Source organism: Rana temporaria, chromosome 9 (assembly GCF_905171775.1).
Source record: "Rana temporaria chromosome 9, aRanTem1.1, whole genome shotgun sequence".
In the NCBI taxonomy this organism is placed as follows: domain Eukaryota; kingdom Metazoa; phylum Chordata; class Amphibia; order Anura; family Ranidae; genus Rana; species Rana temporaria.
In genome coordinates this window covers 143,023,673-143,046,928 of record NC_053497.1, presented here as the reverse complement: position 1 = coordinate 143,046,928, position 23,256 = coordinate 143,023,673, and the positions used below count along the sequence as shown (strand labels likewise).

The 23,256-nt window shown below is 44.6% G+C and overlaps 2 protein-coding genes across 2 annotated transcripts in view; one reads left to right on the top strand and one right to left on the bottom strand.

Moving 5' to 3' along the window:
• Positions 1-23,256, top strand: part of PTPA (protein phosphatase 2 phosphatase activator) — a 169,575-nt gene that overhangs the window by 71,422 nt on the left and 74,897 nt on the right. The window contains exons 4-5 of the mRNA XM_040324686.1: positions 8,662-8,787; positions 11,154-11,271. Of these exons, the coding sequence (XP_040180620.1) occupies positions 8,662-8,787; positions 11,154-11,271 (244 nt within the window). The remainder of the gene's footprint in view (positions 1-8,661; positions 8,788-11,153; positions 11,272-23,256) is intronic.
• Positions 2,873-3,808, bottom strand: LOC120914163 (splicing factor U2AF 35 kDa subunit-like). The gene is given in 3 exon segments (XM_040324687.1): positions 2,873-3,295; positions 3,298-3,334; positions 3,336-3,808. Coding segments are annotated over 3 exon segments (846 nt in total). The 5' UTR covers positions 3,741-3,808; the 3' UTR covers positions 2,873-2,891.

The window sequence follows — 23,256 nt, the reverse complement described above, 5'->3', positions numbered from 1 at the left end:
CTTCACAATTTTTGTCTCAGCGAAGGACACTCTCTAGGACAGGGGTAGGCAGCCTCGGCACTCCAACTGTGGCAAAACTCCAAATCCCATCATGCCTCTGCCTCTAGGAGTAATGTCGGGGTCTTTCAATGTCTCATGGGTCTTGTAGTTTCACCACAGCTGGAGGGCCGAGGTTGCCTACCCCTGCTTTAGGAGGTGGGTGTATCATTGTCAAAGTCTACAAGCAAGAGAAGACTTCAGTAGAGCAAATAAAGAGGGTTCACCACAAGGTGCAAACCATTCATAAGCCTGAAGAATAGAAAAGCCAGATTAGACTTGGAACAGCTCATGATCCAAAGCGCACAACATCATCTGTAAAACATGGCGGAGGCAGTGTGATGGCATGGGCATGCATGGCTTCTAGTGGCACTGGGTTATTGGTGTTTATTGATGATGTGACAGAAGCAGCCGGATGAGTTCTGCAGTGTTTAGAGATATACTGTCAGCCCAGATTCAGCCAAATGCAGAAAACATGATTGGTCGGCGCTTTACAGTACAGATGGACAATGATGCAAAAGCAACGCAGAAGTGGAATATTCTGCAATGGCCGAGTCAATCACCTGATCTCAACCCAATTGAGCATGCATTTCACTTGCTGAAGGCAGAAAGACCCACAAGCAAAGAACAACTGAAGACTGCTGCAGTTAGAGCCTGGCAACGCATCAGAAAGGTGGGAACCCAGTCTTTGGTAATGTCCATGGGTTCCAGACTTCAGGCAGTCATTGCCAGTAAAGCCAGCGGCTGTTGTTGCCGCCCAGTACATTTGTTGCAGTCAGTTCTCTCTAGCTCCGCCCCTCGACCTGTTGTGAATTTTACCTCCACTATTATAGGTCGTTTCCCTTAGCAAGATGGCTGCGGCCCCACTTCCGGCGGGAGGAAGATGGCCGCCGCTCTGCCGTGTGTATGTACCCTGTTTTGTGGTCCCTGTCATTTGGGAGCGGACAGGTGGCCTGTGCAGTGTCCCTAGCTGTGGAATGGACCAGCGATTCCACTCCCACAGCGAACGGTATTGAGACCTGCCAGTGAGGCTACAAGAAAATGGCCGCCGTCCGACTTCCTGTGTAACTCACACAATGTGAGAGACACAGGATTCGATCACAGCTTTATCATTTTTGTTTTTTCCTTCTGGCATTTGATAGAGAGGGTGCGCTGAGTGCACCCTGTAGTTCAATGTTCCAGTATTTCCACAATTGGAGCCCCATTGCCTGATCCAGCTATTAGGCCACAACAAAATGGCCGCCGACCTACTTCCGGTTTACGGAGGTAGCTCAGTGCCCCACTTCCAGCCCTACTAACAAGCCACCCTATATAACAGCACCCTCATTTTACCTCTAATTACTCCTGAAGAAGTCACGAGAAGTGACCAATGCGCGTATGAGTGATACAAAGAGTCCACCTAGAGGTACCGGAGGTGACGTCGGCGAACGCCTTGTTTTTATATGCCTGTTTTTTATCACAACAATGTGAGTACTCAGTGTTTTATTTTGTTTGAATAAACTCCTTTTTTTAAACGATACTACACTATTGGCACTTTTTATCTCCCTGGATGCAAGTCACTGTCCCTGTTTGGATGCGACTATCGAGAGGGATCTACCCTTCCCATTACAGCCCATTTTGATCATAACGTATGTGGACATGACCAGAAAAGTGTACCTGGGTCTTTATGCTGTTACCTTACAGCAGTAAAGTAAGGGGACATCCTCACTTTTTCTGAAGAAAACACCTGAAATCAACCTTTCTTCACGTCACTTTGGCATCTACACCAGCACTTTTACTTTGGACTTTGCCTGTTGTTCCGTTTACAGTTATCTGCTGCATGGACATTTAATCTAGTCTATTACAATCAGCGTTGTGTGTTATACTTGGCACGTTGTGTGTTATACTTGGCACGTTGTACACCCTATTGTGTATCAGTACATTTTTTACTACTTTATATGACACTTGCACTGTCACTTTGTAATACTTCACATTTTGGCAGCTAGCCTTGGCTGCATTGTAGCACATTTATTTTGATGTTATTTACTTATTAGAATTTACCACTACCATTCTTTATTATTGTTACTTATGATCACTAGTCAGAGTATATTTTTCCATATATAAGGATTTGCCACACTTCCTTTGCACGCTACCCCATTCCCCATTCATAGCGCAGCACTACCCCTTTATTCTTCATTTGTTTTTGGTTTGATACACCATCCAGTGCAGCAGCTGTACCCCTTCTCTCTCCCCCTTCCCCCACTCTCGTGGTAAGCGCGGGAATACTCGCCACACCATTGCCAGTAAAGGATTCTCAACAAAATATTAAAAATGTATATTTTTATTTCTGATTACAGTATATTTATTTGTAAATTACATTTTAGCTCCTGAAAATGGGGGGACTGTGTATAAAAATGATTGCAGTTCCTAAAATTTGTACTTGATATTTATGTTCAACCCCTTGAATTAAAGATGAACGTCTGCACTTCAAATTCCTTTTGAATTGTTCTGTTTAATTTTGTTCTGGTCACATACAAAGCTAAACGTATGAAAATTATGTCTGTGTCCAAATATACAGTTGGGTCCATGAGTATTTGGACACAGGCACAATTTTCATACTTTTGGCTCTGTATGCCACCAGAATAAAAAGTAAAACGAAACATAAAGCTCACCTCATTTGACTGGAGATGGGAAGGACTTATTAAAAACTGATATACATAAGCCGTATTCCTGTAATCATCGTGTGTGGGGGAAATATTGGCTTGTCATTGGTGAAGTACAGCTCCCTACAGATGGCGGCCACCATGCATGCACAGTCTTTCATGCAAAAAACTTATTCTACAAATGTTTTTTTTTTTTTTTTTTTTACTCCATCACTACAAATGTTTAATTGGAACCCCAGGATAAAAAAAACATTGAAAAAGACCCCCCCCCCCCGTTCCCCCGTGTCTGAGTGCGAAGCACCCTTCTCCATTCATAAACTTTAACGTCCATCCACAACACGGAATTAAAATGTGCCTCCTCAGGTCTCTTGACCTCCGTCGATCTCTTTCCCGGCCTCCATCACGGCCTCTTTGGCCGCGATCTCTGGAATGGGATTGTCTCTCTTGTGACCTGACGACGTCAAATTCCTTCTGAGGGAATGTGTTCTTCCTACGGCGGCCGTACAGCTCCCAGCACAGCTCTCGTGAGATCGGTTTAAGATGCATGAAGTTACAGAAACCGCCGCGTGTGCATTCCCCCATCTCATACTGGCGGCAACACGCCTCCCGGAAGTCGTGACTGGAGACAGTTCTGCGTGGATGGGCTGACCGTAGAAACCAGCGGTTGTTTAAATCCTTCACCGCCTTCTCTGCGTCTTCTTCTCGCCGGAACTTCACGTAGACATTTCCCACAAGATGATCTCCTAAATTATCGCACACATTCATCTCCTCCACCTCCCTGTACTTCTCCTCCATCTCAGTGAAGACTTCCTCAAAAAACTTGTCATAATGTTCCTGCATCTCCACAACGCTGACTGCACCTGAACGCATCCCATCTGCTGACTGGGAGGAGTTCTGTGGGTTGTGGTAAATATTGAGCAGAGCGATCGTCTGACTGAAGGTGGGTTTGTTGTGAAGTCTTGAGCAGCGGTCTCCATGGCGACAAGCACCGATCTTGAAATAAAAGGAACAATTCACCTTATCCTTCTCTGTGCCGAAGATTGAAGCCAAATATTCCGCCATCTTCCCTCCTCACCGCTCCTCTCCTCACCGACCCGCGCCACGGAACTTCGTCATAGAGGAGGTGGTGGGAAAAAAATATTAATTGGTCAGGAAAAGTCCACCTTAATGATTGCCTTGTTTCCCAAGAAGGTTCAGCCAGAACATGTCATCTGGGAGTCTGGAGGACATATTGTTGTTGCCCGATCCAAGTGTAACCAGCCCAAATTGAGCAAAAACTCTTATGTCTGTTGCCATGTTTTTAGGTGTTTATGGTCTGTTTACCAACATCAAAGTCACAATATGGTTAGGTGTGATGACATAGCCCATGCCTTTCTAGTGATATCATTGTCACATCCCCTGTGATATCACAGTTTCCTAATGAAGGAGGTCAACAATGGACTATTATTACAAATCACAGGTAAATACCCAAAGAAACTTAATGGTGGGAGGGAGTGTGTGTGTTTTTGGTAATTAGGGTAATGTGTGTATTGGAATGCTGATTTGCTCTGCATGTGTCTGGTGATGAGGTGGACTGCTGTTACCTTAGTAAATGTATTTCCACTGGAAAAGTATGTGTATTGCTAGTCTGTTTTTTTGCCTTAATGCATCCCTTGGGGCATTATTCCATCCAAATTAAATGGGGCTTAATTCTTGTTGCAGACACCAATGCGGCACTATTCCTCCAACTGACACCATCAATTCTTTCCATGAACACCAATGATGGGGCACTCGTCCTCCCACTGTCACCAAAGATATGGTATTATTTACTCCCACTGGACACCTGGACATTTTTTACTCCCAATGGCCCTAGTCTGGCCCCCCTAAAGTCTGAAGGATCGTAAACTGACCCTCTGTTTAGAAAGTTTGGAGACCCCTGTGCTAATGTATCATGAGTTGTAGATTTTTGTGTATGTGTGTGTGTGTGTGTGTGTGTGTATATATATATATATATATAATATATTATACATATACAGTCATTTTTAGCAGGGGTTCCCAAAAACTGGAAAGTTACCTCTGCGTTGAAAAGATTGAGAGAGGCTGCCATAGGTACTCAAATATCATATCTAGAAGTAGAGAGTCCTTGGAGGAGGGGCAACATCCTATCAATCAATTAAAGTGGATGTAAACCCACTCTCTTCCTTTCTAAACTACTGCCATAGTGCTGATCTTTAAGGATATACATGCCTCCTGTATGTATTCTTACCTGTCAAATGTCTCCCCTCTGTCTGTAATAAGAACTGAAAAACTACAGCTTCTGTGGGTGGGTCTGTTGTCTGGAGCTCTGTGGGTGGAGTCGTGATGTCGGTAGACTCCCCGCCCACCTCTACACTCCCCTTGTCAACACTACACTCAACACTAAATTCTGCTGTGATCATTAACATCCAGTCAAAATCCAGAAAAGTAACCACATAACTTCAGAAAAGGAGTGGGGGTGGAAATTAAAAAATAATGCCTGTCTCAGGCTAGTGCATGAGATATGTAAATAACCTGTCATTCACAGCAAGGGGGAAGAACGGACAAAAGTTTTCTCCTGTTTGTCTGTTTATCTCGCTGAAAAAAGAAAAGAGGATTGATCAGAGCTGGATTAACTCTTCGTGGCAAGACTGGGCACAGATGATAGTAAATCTTATACTCTACATTGTGACAGCAAAAAAATAAAAATTTATAAATTTGGGTTTACATCCACTTTAAGCTTAAATGTGGTCCCTGAACATCACATAATGGTCAGTGCGGGCGCACAACCTGACTGCCAGAAGATCTTTTACAGAACAATGACATAATCGTACACATTGGGATGATCCAAGCATGCCTGTTTATGCTTGGGGGGGGGGGGGGGTCTGGGGTCATTTTCCCAAATTCGATAAACAAAGGGTGCCTGTTTCCATACCTACGTATAATTATCTCTATAACTCATGTTCACGGCCAAGGTCAGACAGACACTTTTAATGCTTTCAGTCAGTTAACTAGCATTTCCCCTAACTGACACTATTGTTTACACATCTTATTGGCTTTTATAAGACCCAGGAGATTCTAAGTAGCATGAAAGATGACATAGACACTGCAAGCGAAGGCTTCCAGAAAGTCCATAGGGTCACAGTGTAGCAAACGTGGCAGAATGACAGCGGAATAAGCATGAAACTCTGATCATAAGTGTAAGATTGTGTCTAGATTCACACGGACACCCTCTGCTGTCTCTCACTTATTGCAGTTCTTCAAAACAGGCTGGCATAAGAATTTCCCAGAAAGCTGTGTTACGAAAATTCATTGTAGTGTTACATAGGACTTTCTGTGATTTTGTTTATATCTGTTTATCAATCTGTACAGAACTGCAGTTTTACCCTGTGTTCCTCAATCTCACTACAGCACAAGCATTAAAGAGGTTGTAAACCTCTGGGGAGGAGAAACCTGCGAGACAAAGGCATAATGAGCTAGTATGCATCGCATACTAGCTCATTATGAAATACTTGCCTTAAAACGATGCCCTGCAGTGCCGCCCGCACTACGCTCCCACGGCCAACATACAGTTGCAATAAAAAGTATGTGAACCCTTTTGGAATGATATGGATTTCTGCACAAATTGGTCATAAAATTTTATCTGATCTAAGTCACAACAATAGACAATCACAGTCTGCTTAAACTAATAACACACAAATAATTAAATGTTACCATGTTTATATTGAACACACCATGTAAACATTCACAATGCAGGTGGAAAAAGTATGTGAACCCTTGGATTTAATAACTGGTTGAACCTCCTTTGGCAGCATAACTTCAACCAAACGTTTCCTGTAGTTGCAGATCAGATGTGCACAACTGTCAGGAGTAATACTTTACCATTCCTCTTTACAGAACCGTTTCAGTTCAGCAATATTCTTGGGATGTCTGGTGTGAATCGCTTTCTTGAGGTCATGCCATTGCATCTCAATCGGGTTGAGGTCAGGACTCTGACTGGGCTACTCCAGAAGGCGTATTTTCTTCTGTTTAAGCCATTCTGTTGTTGATTTACTTCTATGTTTTGGGTCGTTGTCCTGTTGCAACACCCATCTTCTGTTGAGCTTCAGCTGGTGGACAGATGGCCTTAAGTTCTCCTGTGAAATGTCTTGATAAACTTGGGAATTATTTTTTCCTTTGATGATAGCAATCCGTCCAGGCCCTGACACAGCAAAGCAGCCCCAAACCATGATGCCCCCACCACCATACTTCACAGTTGGGATGAGGTTTTGATGTTGGTGTGCTGTGCCTCGTTTTCTCCACACATAGTGTTGTGTGTTTCTTCCAAACAACTCACGTTTGGTTTCATCTGTCCACAGAATATTTTGCCAGTACTGCTGTGGAACATCCAGGTGCTCTTGTGCAAACTGTAAACGCGCAGCAATGTTTTTTTTTTGGACAGCAGTGGCTTCCTTTGTGGTATTTTCCCATGAAATCCATTCTTGTTGAGTGTTTTACGTATCGTAGATTCGCGAACAGGGATGTTGGCATATGCCAGAGACTTTTGTAAGTCTTTAGCTGACACTCTAGGATTCTTCTTCACCTCATTAAGCAGTCTGCGCTGTGCTCTTGCAGTCATCTTTACAGGATGGTCACTCCTAGGGAGAGTAGCAGCAGTGCTGAACTTTCTCCATTTATAGACAATTTGTCTTACCACGGACTGATGAACAGCAAGGCTTTTGGAGATACTTTTTATAAGCCTTTCCAGCTTTATGCAAGTCAACAATTCTTAATCGTAGGTCTTCTGCGAGCTCTTTTGTGCGAGGCATCATTCACATCAGGCAATGCTTCTTGTGAAAAACAAACCCAGAACTGGTGTGTGTTTTTTGTAGGGCAGGGCAGCTGTAACCAACACCTCCAATCTTATCTCATTGATTGGACTCCAGTTGGCTGACACCTCACTCCAATCGGCTCTTGGAGATGTCATTAGTCTATGGTTTCACATACTTTTTCCACCTGCACTGTGAATGTTTACATGGTGTGTTCAATAAAAACATGGTAACATTTAATTCTTTGTGTGTTATTAGTTTAAGCATATTGTGATTGTCTATTGTTGTGACTTAGATGAAGATCAGATCACATTTTATGACCAATTTGTGCAGAAATCCATATCATTCAAAAGGGTTTACATACTTTTTTTTATTGCAACTGTATTTCAGCTACTAACGGGTTTGTGGGCTCCGGGGCTGTGATTGGGCAGAGTTGCAATGACGTCACTCCCGCGCATGCGCAAACATGGCATGGGCGCTGAAAAAACGGCACCAGCGGGCCGGTTCTTCAGTTTGCATACGCCAGTGACGTCGGCAGCAGCGTAATATAATGAATATCTCCAAAACTGTGCACGTTTAGGAGATATTTACAGTACAGTATAGGCTTACCTGTATAGGTACAAGTGGTGTTGCTGGGGGTTTAAAGTGGTTACAAATTAGGTTACTGGAGATTTAAAGTGGTTATAAACCTTTACATATACCAAGTAAAGTGACTGGCCTCAGGAGATGAGACAAATCCTTCTACATAAGTTGTGCCTGTTTATCTGCTGTCTTTCTTTCTCTGCATTCATTCAAACTGATCCTTCCGTTGTCAGATCAAATTTTCTCGAGCCAGATGATGCCAGCAGGGCCAGCCACAGTTCAAATTGCAAGCCATGTCCAGCTTTACTCGATCAACAATTATAAAAACAAGTTTTGCCTATACATAACCAAATATCATTGTAGCCACAGACCTTACTCCATTGCATGTGTAAAAGATACATTTCTGAAGTTACGCTGTCCAAAGCAGCCAGTCAGATATTTTTTTTTTTTACATTTTCTTGCACACAGTAATATTTAACATCTGAACTCTAAACATTTGCTTTGAAAAACACTTATTATTTGGTATTCTACCCTTCTGTATATCTTAGTAGCTTAGCTTGTGTTATTGGCAAAGAACTAAGTATGCTTTTGACCCACAGGCAGTTGTGAAATTGATGGCCTTGCTGGACACATTGGATCGCTGGATTGATGAGACGCCCCCTGTGGACCAACCATCGCGTTTCGGGAACAAGGCATTTCGTTCTTGGTATGCAAAGCTAGATCAGGTAGGATTCATCCAGAACTGGCTAGACATTGTGTGACTTGTTGAACACCAAGTTTTTACCTTATATATTATCTGACCGTGTCTGCACAATTTCTAGTGAGACTAGAGAGTAGATAGGAGTAATGGCAGACACAGATCATGATTTTTACTGGTTTTCTACACAACATAAATGGCATTTACTGCAAACCCACACTGAAAAAATCGAGGGGGTTCCACTCAAGATTCCTGTGTGGCCCAGTCCCGTGACTCACTCTGAGGGTGCAGACTGGGAAGAGCCTGTCCTGGCTTAATTCATGCAGTATAAAGGAATGAAACCACCCAGAATGCCTCAGACCATCTGGACCCAACACTCGCTATAGTAGAAGCAGCCTCAGCCCAGCTCTGTTCAGGCCATGCCCAGACACACTTCACCCTGTCCACGTGACCTAGTCACCTCCATGACTAAGCCGCATGGGTGGTGCGAAATGCATTGACGGCATGGCCTGGGTGGAGCCGGCTCTGGCTGCTTCTACTATAGTGACTTGTCGGTTCGGATCATCTTAGAGCTAAATATTTGGGCTCGCAGTTTTACTGCCCATCTAAATTCTGCCATTACTGCTGGACAGAGCTGTACATGTGCTGTGGCTGCAATGCTTTGCGGCTTTGGCAATTTTACCTCCACTAGCAGAATTTGTTAGGTGGTACAGCCTATCAAATGCATCCATTAAATTCAATGGTAACGCACTACAACTTCAAGCCAAACAATAGGTTTGTGGTTTTAATAAAAAATCCCCCTTGTAATTAAAAAAAAAAAAGCAAGATCCACCGTGAATCACTTTTCAGAGAGCAGTAGACACTGCCGCACATATGAAAGAGCCTTTAGGGAAAGAAGTACAATCCTGCAGTTAAGCTGTAGCTCTCCCTCCCCCCAAACAGCTATCCTCTTTAGCTGCAGGCAGCAGCCAGGGGTAAAAACAAGCTGTGTCAAGATTTATAACCCCTGGCACTTTCGGTGGGCATACAGTCTGCCGAACAGGACCCATTCAACTGAATGGGGCCGCTCTGCAACCGCCAAGCAACCTTGTGCAATGCACATAGTTGTGGTGTGCTGGTGCAGGGATCAAGGAGTTAAAGCAGACGATGAGGAGGCAATGCAACGCCTCCTCATTGCTTGTCAAATGCTCTGTGAGGAGCGATCCGAATGAGGATCGCTATTCAGAGAATGCCTATAGTGTAAACAAGTCCTTTTTATGGAAGGCCATTGTGTAACCACGAGTTACAGAATACTGATTTTTTTTTTTTCCCATCTACGCCGGCAGTGTTGATGGGGGAATGCTTCCTGCTGATCGTGTTCTCCCGGCGGGGGAGGGGGACCACGGGAGCTGCTCTTGCTGGGAGAACACAGTGAATATTGCTAGCAGCTATAACCACTGGCAATAATTGCTTGCTAGAAATCAGACATGCTGGTTGTAGCCCAAGTCGATGGCTGCATTGACTTGACTCAGGTACAATCAGCCTGCACATAGACGGATCAAATCTCAGCTGGTTCCTGCTGAACTGGCCGAGATTTGAACAAAAGTAATGTTGCAATTATAACTGGAGCAATTCGCTGGTCTTTTATACCTCCAAGGAGATGCTACAGAGGGATTAAAATGCCATTGTTCCTGGTGCCATATCTACTCACCATAGAGTTTTGGGTATTCCCGGTCACCATAGGGGGGTCTTTCTTCTCATTTTAAGATTAAGTCAATGAAAAATCCAACACGGAGAGCAAGAGCTGTCAGCCTGGGGTTCTAAGATCTGTAAGTAACGGTTATGCTGCGTACACACGATCGGTCAAACCGATGAGAACGGTCTGATGGACCGTTTTCATCGGACCAAATCGATCGTGTGTGGGCCCCATAGGTTATTTATCCATAGGTTAAAAAAAAGCAATCTTGTTTTAAATTTAATCGATAGATTCCTAACCGATAGAATAAAACTGATCATTTGTAGGCACGTCCATCGGTTAAAAATCCACGCATGCTCAGAATCAAGTTGACGCATGCTTGGAAGCATTGAACTTCGTTTTTTTCAGCACGTCGTTGTGTTTTATGTCACCGCGTTCTGACACGATCGTTTTTTTAACCGATGGTGCGTAGGCATGACTGACCATTAGTCCGCTTCATCGGTTAACAGACCGTTTTCATCGGATGGACCGATCGTGTGTACAGGGCTTTAGTTGGTTTAGGAAAGATTGGAATATTGGTTATGGGTGGACTGACCCTTTAATGTTCTAATTCAGTGTACATTAGCTGTAAAGATGCACGCTTGTCGTATACACAGCCGTCTTCATTGCTCCAGCAGAGAAAACCACAAACATGCTTGACACCCGGGTTTTGTTCACAGGAAGCCGAGAATCTCGTTTCCACGGTGATCCCTTCTCAGCTAAGCGCGGCAGCGCCGGAGGTGGCTGTGTATTTAAAGGAGTCTGTGGGCAACGCCACCCGGATTGACTATGGCACAGGTAATGGTGAAAATGGAGCATCTACTGAACGTCCTAGGAGACAGATGATTTGTAAATTTCAAAAAACGTGTAAATACATTCAATCACATGTGTTTGTCAGATATGTGCACACTCAATTTCGTTACCTCTCCTAGGTAGTTTAGTCCCATGACATCTCACGTAAAATAAACAGCAGAACTACATTTGCTACTCATTTTGTAACCTGCTTTTAAAGAGTCAAAAGAGAAATATGAGGAAGAATGCTGGTTGCATGGCTGGTATGCTGAACCTGTGCTTCAGCGTTGAGTCACTGATTCTGAAAACAATGCAGATGAGAGTTCTGACTTGCCTGAGTGCTTGTGTCAGGTCAGTGACTCCAGAGTAACCAATGTGGTTTACATGATCACCAGGCAAATGGCATTTTCAGGAGGAAATCGGTATGAGCAGTCTCTGAATTTCACTAATGGATTGTTTGATTTTAAGGAAGAACAGCTTGGCTCTCAGCATGCAATTTAATTTCCCACAATGCATTTTACAAATACACCACTAACTGACTTGCATGCCTTTTGAATGACTGTCTAGTTTTATGGTAACAGGTTAGTCTCCTTGAAAGTGATCTTGCTGGGCCGAGTCACCCACAGGATTTCTGTGAGATTCCAGCAGCAGGATCACCTTGTCCGTTCTTATTCAGGGTGAGCATTATGTGCATTCCCATATTTCTTGTGGGGTGCCCATTTTTTTTGTTAGCCTAAAGCTTAGTCTCTCACACCTTTTTCACCTCTTTATAGTCAAATACACAAAATTTAGGATTTGTAACAATCTTTTCATGAAAACACCATAAATTTCTCTTAGTGATAACACTGCATCCGGGCCTCCACTCCAGTTCTTTGTGCTGGCATAGATTAGAGACGGACACTGTGAAGGATGTCAGTGTAAATCTCCCTGCTTGGTTAAATTGTGGGTTAGATGGATTCATGTGTCACAAGCTATTGACATGTTAATGACCCTTCCTCAGCCAGCTCCCTAGTTCAAATGGTAATTGATTTATTGTGTGTGGGAAGGAGACCGGCCTTACTGTTTACAATGATTAGAAGTGGCTCATGTTAATTATTCTGATTGCTTCATTGTGGTCAGGCTGTTACACCTAGTAATTAACTCCGCTGATGTCTTTATCTAAAGAAACGTGTCTGCAGGGTCGGCTCCGACTTGTCTCCTATAATCTGTATGGGAAACCCCACTGTGTGAGGGGGGCGTTCCTAACAGGCTGTAACCACATATAAGCTGAGTTTTTGTGTCAATAAAGTGTCTTGTTCTAGCAGTAAGCTTGTCTCATGTGTGGCTTTCTGGGCGATTCCAGGGATATCCCTCCTCGTGGAATATTGGGGTGATTGTCGTTATGGGAAGAAGGGAACGTTGACGGGGATATCATACCGATACCGTCACAATTGGTTGGTAGCAGCGGGATCTTCCCTTCTATTCCCCTTCACACCCGGATTCCAAGCAGACACTGGAAGAACTACTGGAAGTTCGTGGAAGGATCGCTAGCAACAAAACCAAGCGGGTCATCATAGCAGAATTAATGGAGCTAGACCAGGAGGACGGGATTGCAGCAACGCCAGCAGTACAAGAGATAGAGACACCAGTGATTCAGGAGGAGTCACCAGCCAACAAGCTAATGAGAGAGAAGCTAGCGTGGTTCGGCCCGAACCCAACGCCGGATGTGGTTCTGAAAGTGATGGACCTGTTAGCGGAGGAGGCTAAACAAATAAGGGACGCAGAACTACAGAAGGATAAACAAATAAGGGACGCAGAACTACAGGAGGCTAAACAAATAAGGGACGCAGAGCTACAGAAGGCTAAAGAAATAAGGGACGCAGAACTCCAGAAGGCTAAAGAAATAAGGGACGCAGAGCTACAGGAGGCTAAACAAATAAGGGACGCAGAGCTACAGAAGGATAAACAAATAAGGGACGCAGAGCTACAGTTAAAACTGGCAGCAGTCCAACAAGCAGCCGCACCTTCTACGAACAGTGAGTACAGCACAGCAGACGCAAGGAAGATTCCGTTTAGCGCTTTTAAAGCTTTTGATGAAAAGGACTGTGAGATTGATAACTACCTGGCGGATTTTGAGCGACAATGTAACCTGCACCGAATTGCTAGAAGAGAGTGGGTTGCAATATTGTCAGGCAAACTGTCAGGCAAAGCTTCTGATGCTTTCCGGACCGTGCCAGATCAGGATATCCATAGCTACGCCCGGGTTAAAGAAACGCTCCTGGCTCGTTATGCAGTAACCCCAGAGTCCCACCGACAGAAGTTCAGGGACTCACGCAAAACCACGAAAGACTCTTATGCAGAATGGGCATGCCAGCTGTCCCTGTCGGCCTCTAACTGGGTTAACAGCATAGAGCTGGAGGAGTGCATAAGCCGCATGGAGGAGGAGAACAACCACCTGAGGTCACAGCGGGCTGACCCCCCCAGGCTCCATGAACTGGAGATGGAGCTGGAGAAGCTCAAAGAGGAGAACCGGCGGCTGCGGAGGGAGCAGGGGGTGGCTGACCTTATGGGGCTCTGAGTCCCCTCCCCCCCCCCCCCCCCCCCGGACTCTGAGCACCAGTGCTACAGCATTTCAACAAATATAACTTTTTATTTTTATGAATCTCCTGTGATTGTCACTTCAGAGCCATAACCTGCCCCCTCCCATAGCGGGACACCTAGACGGCGGCGCACAGACCCATTCGCTGTCTTCACACTGACTTCTGGTGACTTTGCAGATCGCACAAAGACTTGGGGACTGACCGGCGTGTGATCTGACGACCCGGTGGCATACCTGAGTCGGAAGCAGTTACCAATGGAGGTCAGTCACGCCAAACGGAGTTAACCTCGGACTAAAAGCTCTGAACCCGTCAACCCTACTGGACCAGGGAAGGTCCAACCGGGTTTGCCGGAGCAGGGAGAAAAAGGGGGGCCATTGTGAAGGATGTCAGTGTAAATCTCCCTGCTTGGTTAAATTGTGGGTTAGATGGATTCATGTGTCACAAGCTATTGACATGTTAATGACCCTTCCTCAGCCAGCTCCCTAGTTCAAATGGTAATTGATTTATTGTGTGTGGGAAGGAGACCGGCCTTACTGTTTACAATGATTAGAAGTGGCTCATGTTAATTATTCTGATTGCTTCATTGTGGTCAGGCTGTTACACCTAGTAATTAACTCCGCTGATGTCTTTATCTAAAGAAACGTGTCTGCAGGGTCGGCTCCGACTTGTCTCCTATAATCTGTATGGGAAACCCCACTGTGTGAGGGGGGCGTTCCTAACAGGCTGTAACCACATATAAGCTGAGTTTTTGTGTCAATAAAGTGTCTTGTTCTAGCAGTAAGCTTGTCTCATGTGTGGCTTTCTGGGCGATTCCAGGGATATCCCTCCTCGTGGAATATTGGGGTGATTGTCGTTATGGGAAGAAGGGAACGTTGACGGGGATATCATACCGATACCGTCACAGACACAACCCTGGCAAAAGTGTCCTCACACTTGTTCTCAGGGTGACAAAAAAAAAAAAAAAGATTGTTGAAAACGAGAAAACAAGGGAGAAGACCTAGAGTTCTTCATAGTGCAACAGTGTTAATTTCATTGATGAAAACCTTTTCATAAAAAAATCGTCACCGTCCTTTTATGAAAAGTACACCACATTTTCATCCAATTATAAAAAGCTATGACAAAAATCAATTCTGTCTTTGTCAACTAACAAAAACTAAACAAAAATGTGAGGGAGGGACGTTTACCTTTTTGTTTTGTTTCTGCCTGTGTAGAGCCCATGAGTGCTTCCTCTCCCAGCAAGCAGTTAGCACTGTGCATTACAGGCCTCCTGACAATAATCCCACTTCTGACTCCTTAGACCACCTTCCAGAGGAGCATTACAGGCCTTTTTGACCACCGTCCCAAAGCACTATGCACTACATGCCTCCCCTCAAACCTGAGATCAACATCCAGCACTGTGCAGCATTACAGGCCTCTCAAACCACCTTCCAAATCACTGTGCAGCATTACAGGCCTCCTCAGACCACCGTCCAGAGCACTGTGTAGCATTACAGCCACCGTCCAGAGCACTGTGTAGCATTACAGGAGTCCTCAGACCTCTGTCCCAGATCACTATGCATTACAGGACTCCCCTCAGACCACCATCCAGAGCACTGTGCAGCATTACAGGCCTCTTAGACCACTGTTCTAGAGCACTGTGTATTACTGAATTCCCCCACGAGTTCATTGAATCATGATATGGAAAAAGCTGGGTACAAAAATATCGAATGGTGGTTTATGCAGCTTATATTGTTGCGTTTGCACATTGCCACATGGATGTGGTGTGACACAACTTTTTTTCAGTGCTCGTGGAGAATATAGTTGTCTCCATGTAGAATCTTAAGTGGTCTCACCCAGTTCTTCCAGATGTCCAGTCCTAGGTTCAATTAGGGAATGTGCTGATGGTCTTTTCCAACCTTTCAACACACAGGAACCCTGCTAAAAATTACTAGATCTACAGCTCATGATACATTAGTGTGATGGTCAGTGGGAAGAATTACAGAAAGCTAAAAAGATCCTTGGTGTCAGTGGGAACTTATCTGAGAGGCAGAAATTGCTCAAGGAACCCCTAGCAACCTCTGGAGGAACCATAGTTGAGAAATCCTGACCTATGGTATGGCCACCAACAGTCCAATAAGCGCATGCGACATTGTGTGATGGTGAGTTGGAAGAATGCTCCTTACACTTGTGGTCATTGAGAAAAATTATCCCCTTACGGATAGCTAAAAAGATCACTGGTGTCAGTGGGAACTTATCTGAGAGGCAGAAGTTGTTCATTGTTCAAAGAACCCCATAGAAACCTCTGGAGAAACCAGGGTTTCATAAAATTATCTGGTCTACAACAACAACTTGCAAAGCCATCCATGACTCTGCCCCCAGCTACATTACTAACCTTGTCTTAAAATGCCAACCAAATCGTTCCCCTCATTCCTCCAAGTACCTCCTGCTCTCTAGCTTGCTTGTCACCGATTCCAATGCTCAACTCCAGGGCTTTTCCCGAGCCTCTCCCATCTTCTGGAACTTCCTCCCCCAGTCTATCTATCTCCTACTCTGTGCACATTTAGTCAATCCCTGAAAACCTTTCTCTTTAGAGCAGCCTATCCTGCCTTAAAGCGGTAGTTCACCCTCACTTACATCATTTTTCCATCGAGACAGGCATTGTAGCGCGAGCTACAGTATGCCTGTCCCGATTTTGTTACCCCCGTACTCAGTGTGTACTCGTACATTAAAGATTTCGGCTCCCGCGGGGAATGGGCGTGCCTATGGAGAGGGAGGATGATTGACGGCCGGCCCTGGCACGTCACTCTCCCCGAAGACAGCCGGAGTAGGTCTCGGCTCTTCACGGCGCCTGCGCACAGGCTATGCGCAGGCGCCGTGAAGAGCCAAGCCTATTTCGGCTATTTCCGGAGAAGCGTGACGTGCCAGAGCCGGCCGTCAATCACTTTCCGTCTGGATTGGAACGCCCATTCCCCGTGGGCAGACGGAATCGTCTAGGTCGGATTAAACAGTGAGTACGGGGATAAAAAATGTAAGACCGGCATACTGTAGCTCGCGCTACGATGCCGAATTTTATGATAGAATAAAAAAAAAAAAAAAATTTTTTTTTATTCTAGGGTGAACCCCTGCTTTAACCTAGCAACTGTATTTATATTAGTTTCAACATCACCCCCACATTTATTACTTGTTTTATATCGCTTGACCCTCCCTTTTAGATTGTAAGCTCTAACGACCAGAGCCCACTGATTCCTCCTTTATTAAATTTTACTTTACCGGTACTGTTGCCCTCGTGTTGGTGCTTTATGCATTTGGTATTATAATAATAATAATAATGGTCTATAGAGACTTCAGCTTAAAAAGACTAGATGATGTTTGTACCCATGGTACAGTGAACGTTCTGCGTCAATGGCATTTATGAATGCTGGTAAGAAAAGTCCCGGATACAAATCTTTTGTGCAAGAATTTTATTATTAAACACCAATGTGTCTGCAAATGGCTTTGTCCAGTCTTCGAAGAAAAAGTGCATCAACTTACACTGACTTGTATTGCAAAGGTAGGGGGTGGGGTCTGTCCGGGCTTCTTACTGATTGCTGAGTGCACTAGGTCAAATGTTGGTGCATATTGGAGTGCACAGCGATATGTAGACACACTGCACATCTGCTTCAACAGAAAAGTGGTATGGGAACTAGGAAAATTGATGCTGTGTGTCTATTTCTATGATATCAGTTCAGCCCTAATTTTGTTCAATGCATTAGAAATCAGTCAGGAAACCCATCTATAATAACTTAGACAGGTGTGCAGCTCAAGGAACTCAAGAACAGAGATCCAACCTCTGTAGCCCTCCAGAAACATAAGACATTCAGGGATAACTCTGCAATATCTACCTAAAACAAAAAGAAAATTGTTTTAAATGGACTGACCCTTTAAATATGGTCTCATGCACTGACCACGCAAAAATGGGCCCACATAAAATACAGATTGTGATTAATCGGAAATGCATGGCTATTTTCAGGCTTAGTAGCAAGCAGGGAAAGGAAGATGCTCATTAGAGGCTGAGATAGCAACTTGATAGGACTACCCCTCTCCTGACCTCTGTAGACATTTGTCCAGCCTTGCTTTTAAGAAAAAAAGTCTCTAAAGGGAATTCATATAGGTGTATGTTGCTGGACCCTCTATTATCGTTTATTTGTCTGGTTGCCATGGGGTGCAGCACTGTGTACATTAAATGCACTGTCCAGCATGGGGTCCATGACCAGATGGCAGTGACTTGGTGATGCTCATTCTTGCTGGGTTCCTGAGTTTAGTTTGTGCCTCCTATCTAGATGTTCCGGTTTCCACCCACAACCCAAAAACGTACAGGTAATTGGTTTGTGAGCAAAAAGGCCCAAGTCTGTGTGCGAAGATAGGATCTGATAGAATGCAAGCTCCTTGGAGTCAGGGGTTGCTATGAACTTGCAACATTTTTAGCAAAGGCTTACCAACTTTCCCTAGTCAACCAACTACTGCTACATTTGCCATTTTAAAGTGGTTATAAACCCTTCCATATACCCAGTGAAGTGACTGGCCTCAGGTGATGCATGGAAATTAAACAAATTCAATTACATCTGCAGTCTTCTCTTGTCTACATCCGTTCAAAGTCCATAATTTATAAAGCTTGTCTGAGGCGTCAGAAAAAAGGGGATAGAGCGCTTTAATTACATACTGCAGAGCTCAGTAGGGAGAGCTCTAACAGCTGATTGGTGGAAATGTGCACACAAGAACAGGCTGTTAATCAGCTGGATCCCTCCTCTGTCACCTCTTTTCTCTTGGTGTCAGTAAGCTGGTAGCAGTGGAATAAAGTAACAGAAATAAATGACACAAAGTGCTCTGGACTAAGACAAGTGCACACTATAGAGCAGGGGTCTACAAACTTTTCAAAGCAAGGGCCAGTTTATTGTTCTTCAGACTTTAGGAGGGCCGGATTGTGGCCAGTGGGGTTAGAATATGTCCTGGGACCAGAATCGGTGAGAATAAATATGGCCTTAAGGTTTGTGGTCAGTAGGAGGAGTAGCAATGCCCCTATTAGTAATAAGAATAATATCACATTATTGGTATCAGTGGAAGAAATAGCGCCCCCTTGTTGGTGTCAGTGGGAGGAATAGTGCCTCAAATCGGTGAAAGGAATAGTGCCCCAAAGGGCCGGATAAAGGCTGGCAAAGGGCCACATCTGGCCCTCGGGCCACAGTTTGGACACCCCTGCTATAGAGGGATATGCTTTGTTCATATTTCACGTCTGAGGTTTTTATCAACTTTAAAGAATTTATTATCATTGGTGTGGCACACATTGCTTACAACACAGACTGACAGAGGCGCCTAAACTGCATATAGGTTCATGGTGCACTGATTGGCAAGTTGTTTAGCGCTGTTACCCTGCAGTTCTGGGGTACAGATTTTAATTCCTGCCATGGACACTATCTGCATATTGTTTCTCTATTCTTCCCATAAGTTCTTAAGCTTGTGTAAGCTTCCAAAAATATAGAATAAAGTCTTTAAAGAAAATTGGTCCTAGATTGTGCATTCCTGTATCAGTTCCCCAGGAACATTAGAAAGTAAGCTCCTTTGGAAGCAGGTTCTGCTCGAAGCAGCGTAGAATGGCCCTCGATAGGGTTAGCGATCTAAAACCAACTGAAACACAATGGTAAAATGTAGACAAATGGACCTTCCTTGATATTCCTTGTTTCTCCACTAGGGGGCCCTGTTGTTGCAGCAGTGACTGAGGCCTGCAGTGGTTTTCTCTGTGCTGCAGCCCACTTCTTCCTGTGCTGTCATTTTTTTTCCTCTCTCCCTTACATCATTTCTTGTTCTCTGTTAGTCACTCTAAAACGGTTTGTGTCTTGTAACTCCATGGGGTGACAGCATCAGTCACACGTGTTCGAGGGGCTGCTGTTAGACATGCGAGATGTGCTAGCAGCATGGAGCACATCTCACGTACGCTTAATACCTCCAGCAGCAGGCGCACATCTCGCTGGTACAGCAAATAAGAAGTCCAGCAGCTGAGGTCACCCCGTAATGATTTGTAAATTCTTTTTGCGCTGGAGAAATACTGAAAATACTTTTTTCTTTTTTTTTTTTTTTTTTAACCCTCGCCACATCTCTAGCATAGAAACGCAAGCTGCTTGCAGCTGTTAAAGAAAAGTCGGCTATGGTTACGAATGTATTCTCTGGCAAACTGCTGGGGAACTACAAATCCCATTATTTCATGTGGATAGCACTTAAAGAGCTACACTTTTCATCAAATCAGTGGCTGGCAAGGTAGCTTGAGACTTGTAGCTGCGAAAGCATGGTGGGGTAAGAAGGGGGTGTGTAGCTGCAATGGAACTATATTAGTGGTTGCCCATAGAGTCCTGTTGCCATGAAAAGCTGACCTGTACTCAAATCTTGAGTTACAGCTATATAAGCTGTTTTGCCGGAATGGATAAATGAAGTGAAATATAGGTTGGCTGAAAGACTAACCTTTCCTGGGAAAAATGCTTAAAGCGTTTGTTAACCCCCCAAAAAATAAATGGATCCTGCTCCTTTTAAAGCATGTTTCATGACACAGCGCTTGTCCTGTGTCATTTTGCGCCCTGCAACACCTAAAAAACCTGGCTGATTTTGACAGTTTCTCTCCAACCCTCTGTAAACTGACCACCGTGTATCATGGCTGCAGAGCCCTGACATTGTGGTCAGTTTACGTGCCTCTGTTATCAGCAGCCTGCTATCTGCTCTCCTCTCTGCTCCTGTGTCCTCCTCTCCCCTCTTTGTGTGTGAGCTGCCCCTCCCCCTCATGCTGCTCTCATAACACTAACCTGTATACACCATCAACACTGCCTCCTATTGCAGTGCCCCCCTCTGTGATTGATATATAAATGCTGTAAATACCAAATTTAAAAGCAGAGATTGCGATCACATGACCAGCCAGCTCTCCTTCTCCCCTCCAGACTGACAACAGCAGGGGAATCTCCGCCCCGTCCGCTGCATCTCTCAGAGGAGGGAAGGGGAAAGCTGGTCATGTGATCGTAATCTCAGCAGTGAAATTAGGTATTTGCAGCATTTATTTTTATAAATCACATACAGAGGGGAATACTACAATGATGGTGTATACAGGTTAGAGAGGCTTAAAATCCAGCAAAATCCCTCCATTGCCAAATGCAGAGGCATCTGGTCACATTTTTCCCTGCTATACGGGAAGAACAGCCAATGGGAACTGTGAGCAGAGAGCACATGACTAAATGCCTAGGGTTTCATGTATAGGATCCATGCTGGAGAGGGGAGCCTGGAACAGAAAGGAAGTATTTCAGCCATTGTGTTCTCTTTTTATCAAACCCAGCATAACTTTTAACAGCGTTATGTTAAAGTGAATATAAACGTTAACACTTCGGTGGCAGCGCAGAGTATGTATCATGTGACCGCTGTCATTGGCTCTCACATCGTTCACATGATTGGTAGTCTGCCTTTGCTGAATCCCAATCAGAAGCCATGACTGAGTGCTGTAAGTGACAGCTTGGTCCGTGTGCTGTGAGGGACAATTTAGGTACACAACCTCTGGCTGCTGTGGACACACATGTGCTGTGGCTGAGCATTATGCCCACCCTCTTTGCAGCCGCACATATGCATTAGTAAGCAAGAGGTTAACATTGAATGTATATGGTCTGTTAAATATACCATTGAGTCCCAGTGTACACTTAGACAAGTGTGATACCTTCTAGAATGCAAAGAAGGTATGAAGGCTGTTCACTTACTGTGGTGCAGTTAAAAAAAAAAAGGGTACTGTGCGAGTTTAGTGTGAAGTAATGCAAATTTAAGCCTAAAGCCTGTGAGAATCGCACTGCGCTGGCACGCCAAATCGCTTGTAAAATCGTACTGCATCAGTGTGAACCCGGGCTAAAAGTGTGTCTATATCTGATTGGTACATGCAAAATAATACCTGTTGATCCTGCTAGAAATCTTCCAAGGTGATAAATTCCCTCTTCTGACTGTTATCATTACTATTGTTTGAGAACTGTAGAACCCAGTCCTTCTGTTCTGCAGAAGAGAATGAGGGGTGTTTTGTAGTTCTATTCTGTTACTGTTGGCCTAATATAGTATGATGAGTGAGTGTAGTCACCAAACGACCGGAAGTGGATTACTGGCAGAAATACCAGGTGAAAACAAAGGGAAAAAAACATGTAAATCAATCAGGGAACTAATGCTATCCAGCCATTGGTGCAGCTTTCCATTAACACGTTTTACCCTAAAGACAAAGTCCACCTTTAAGACTAAGATGCACTCATATTTAGGGTGTAACATTGTGCTGGGCAAATCCCCCCCCCCAACACACACAGTGGGAGGAGTTCTCCCACGCAGCAGCTGTCAAATTTGATTGGTGAGGGGCTCCACACCACAGCAGATGGACTTCTTGTTCTCAATGGAGCACAAGGATGGTGATCATCGCACTCCTCCATTGACCTCCAGCTCTCTAACTGAAAGCTTGTACCTCGGTATGGACAGGGAGGAAGAGCCTGCAGGAGCCTGTGCATTGCACCTGCCACACACTGCGCTTGCAATGCTTTGCAGGCTCATCTGCAAAAAAATTATTTCCTTTTTTTTTTTTTTTTTTTTTAGGGCTACAGCTCCTTTTACCCTGGGTTCACACTGATGCGAATTTACAGCGGGTTTAATGCGTTTAGGAACACACAGATTCGCAGGTCATGTAAAAAGCATAGTATTCCATTGCTTTGGTTCACATCTATGCGTTGGGGAAAAAAAGGGGGTCCTGTGCGTGTTAACTGCGAGTGCGATGCAAATTCCTATGGTGCAGTGCAATTGAATAGGCTTCAATTAAACTTGCAGTAAACTCGCAGCACACAGTTCATATCTCTGCAAATTGTTCACTGTCTGCCTCCTGAAATTCACGTTAAATTTGGGGTAAATTTGCAGTAAATTCGCACCTATCCACCTCAAAATGCAAAAAAAAATGATCAAATTCGCAGTACATCGCATCGCAGTAGTGTGAACCTAGGCTCAACCTTGAAAGCAGTGCAACAGGTTGACTATACTGCACCCCTCCGGGACGGAACACTCTCGCCTTTCCTTTGTTCCCCTGCTGCTCTGTACATTTTTTATCTTTTATACCCCTAAGAGGCGGTACACACAGGGGCGGCACGACTTGCCGAGCGACTCGGCAAGGTGATCTGCCACACGACTTCAGAGGCGACTTGCAAAATTACTTCTGTATTGAAGTTGATGCAAGTCGCCCTGAAGTCGTCCCAAAGTCGTACAAGAACCTTTTTCTAAGTCGGAGCGACTTGAGTCGCTCCTATTAGAACGGTTCCATTGTACAGAACGGAGCGCGACTTGTCAGGCGGCTAAGTCGCCTGACGAGTCGCGCCTGTGTAAACCGGCTCTTAAGCAGAACACCAGGCAAGGGGATCAAATA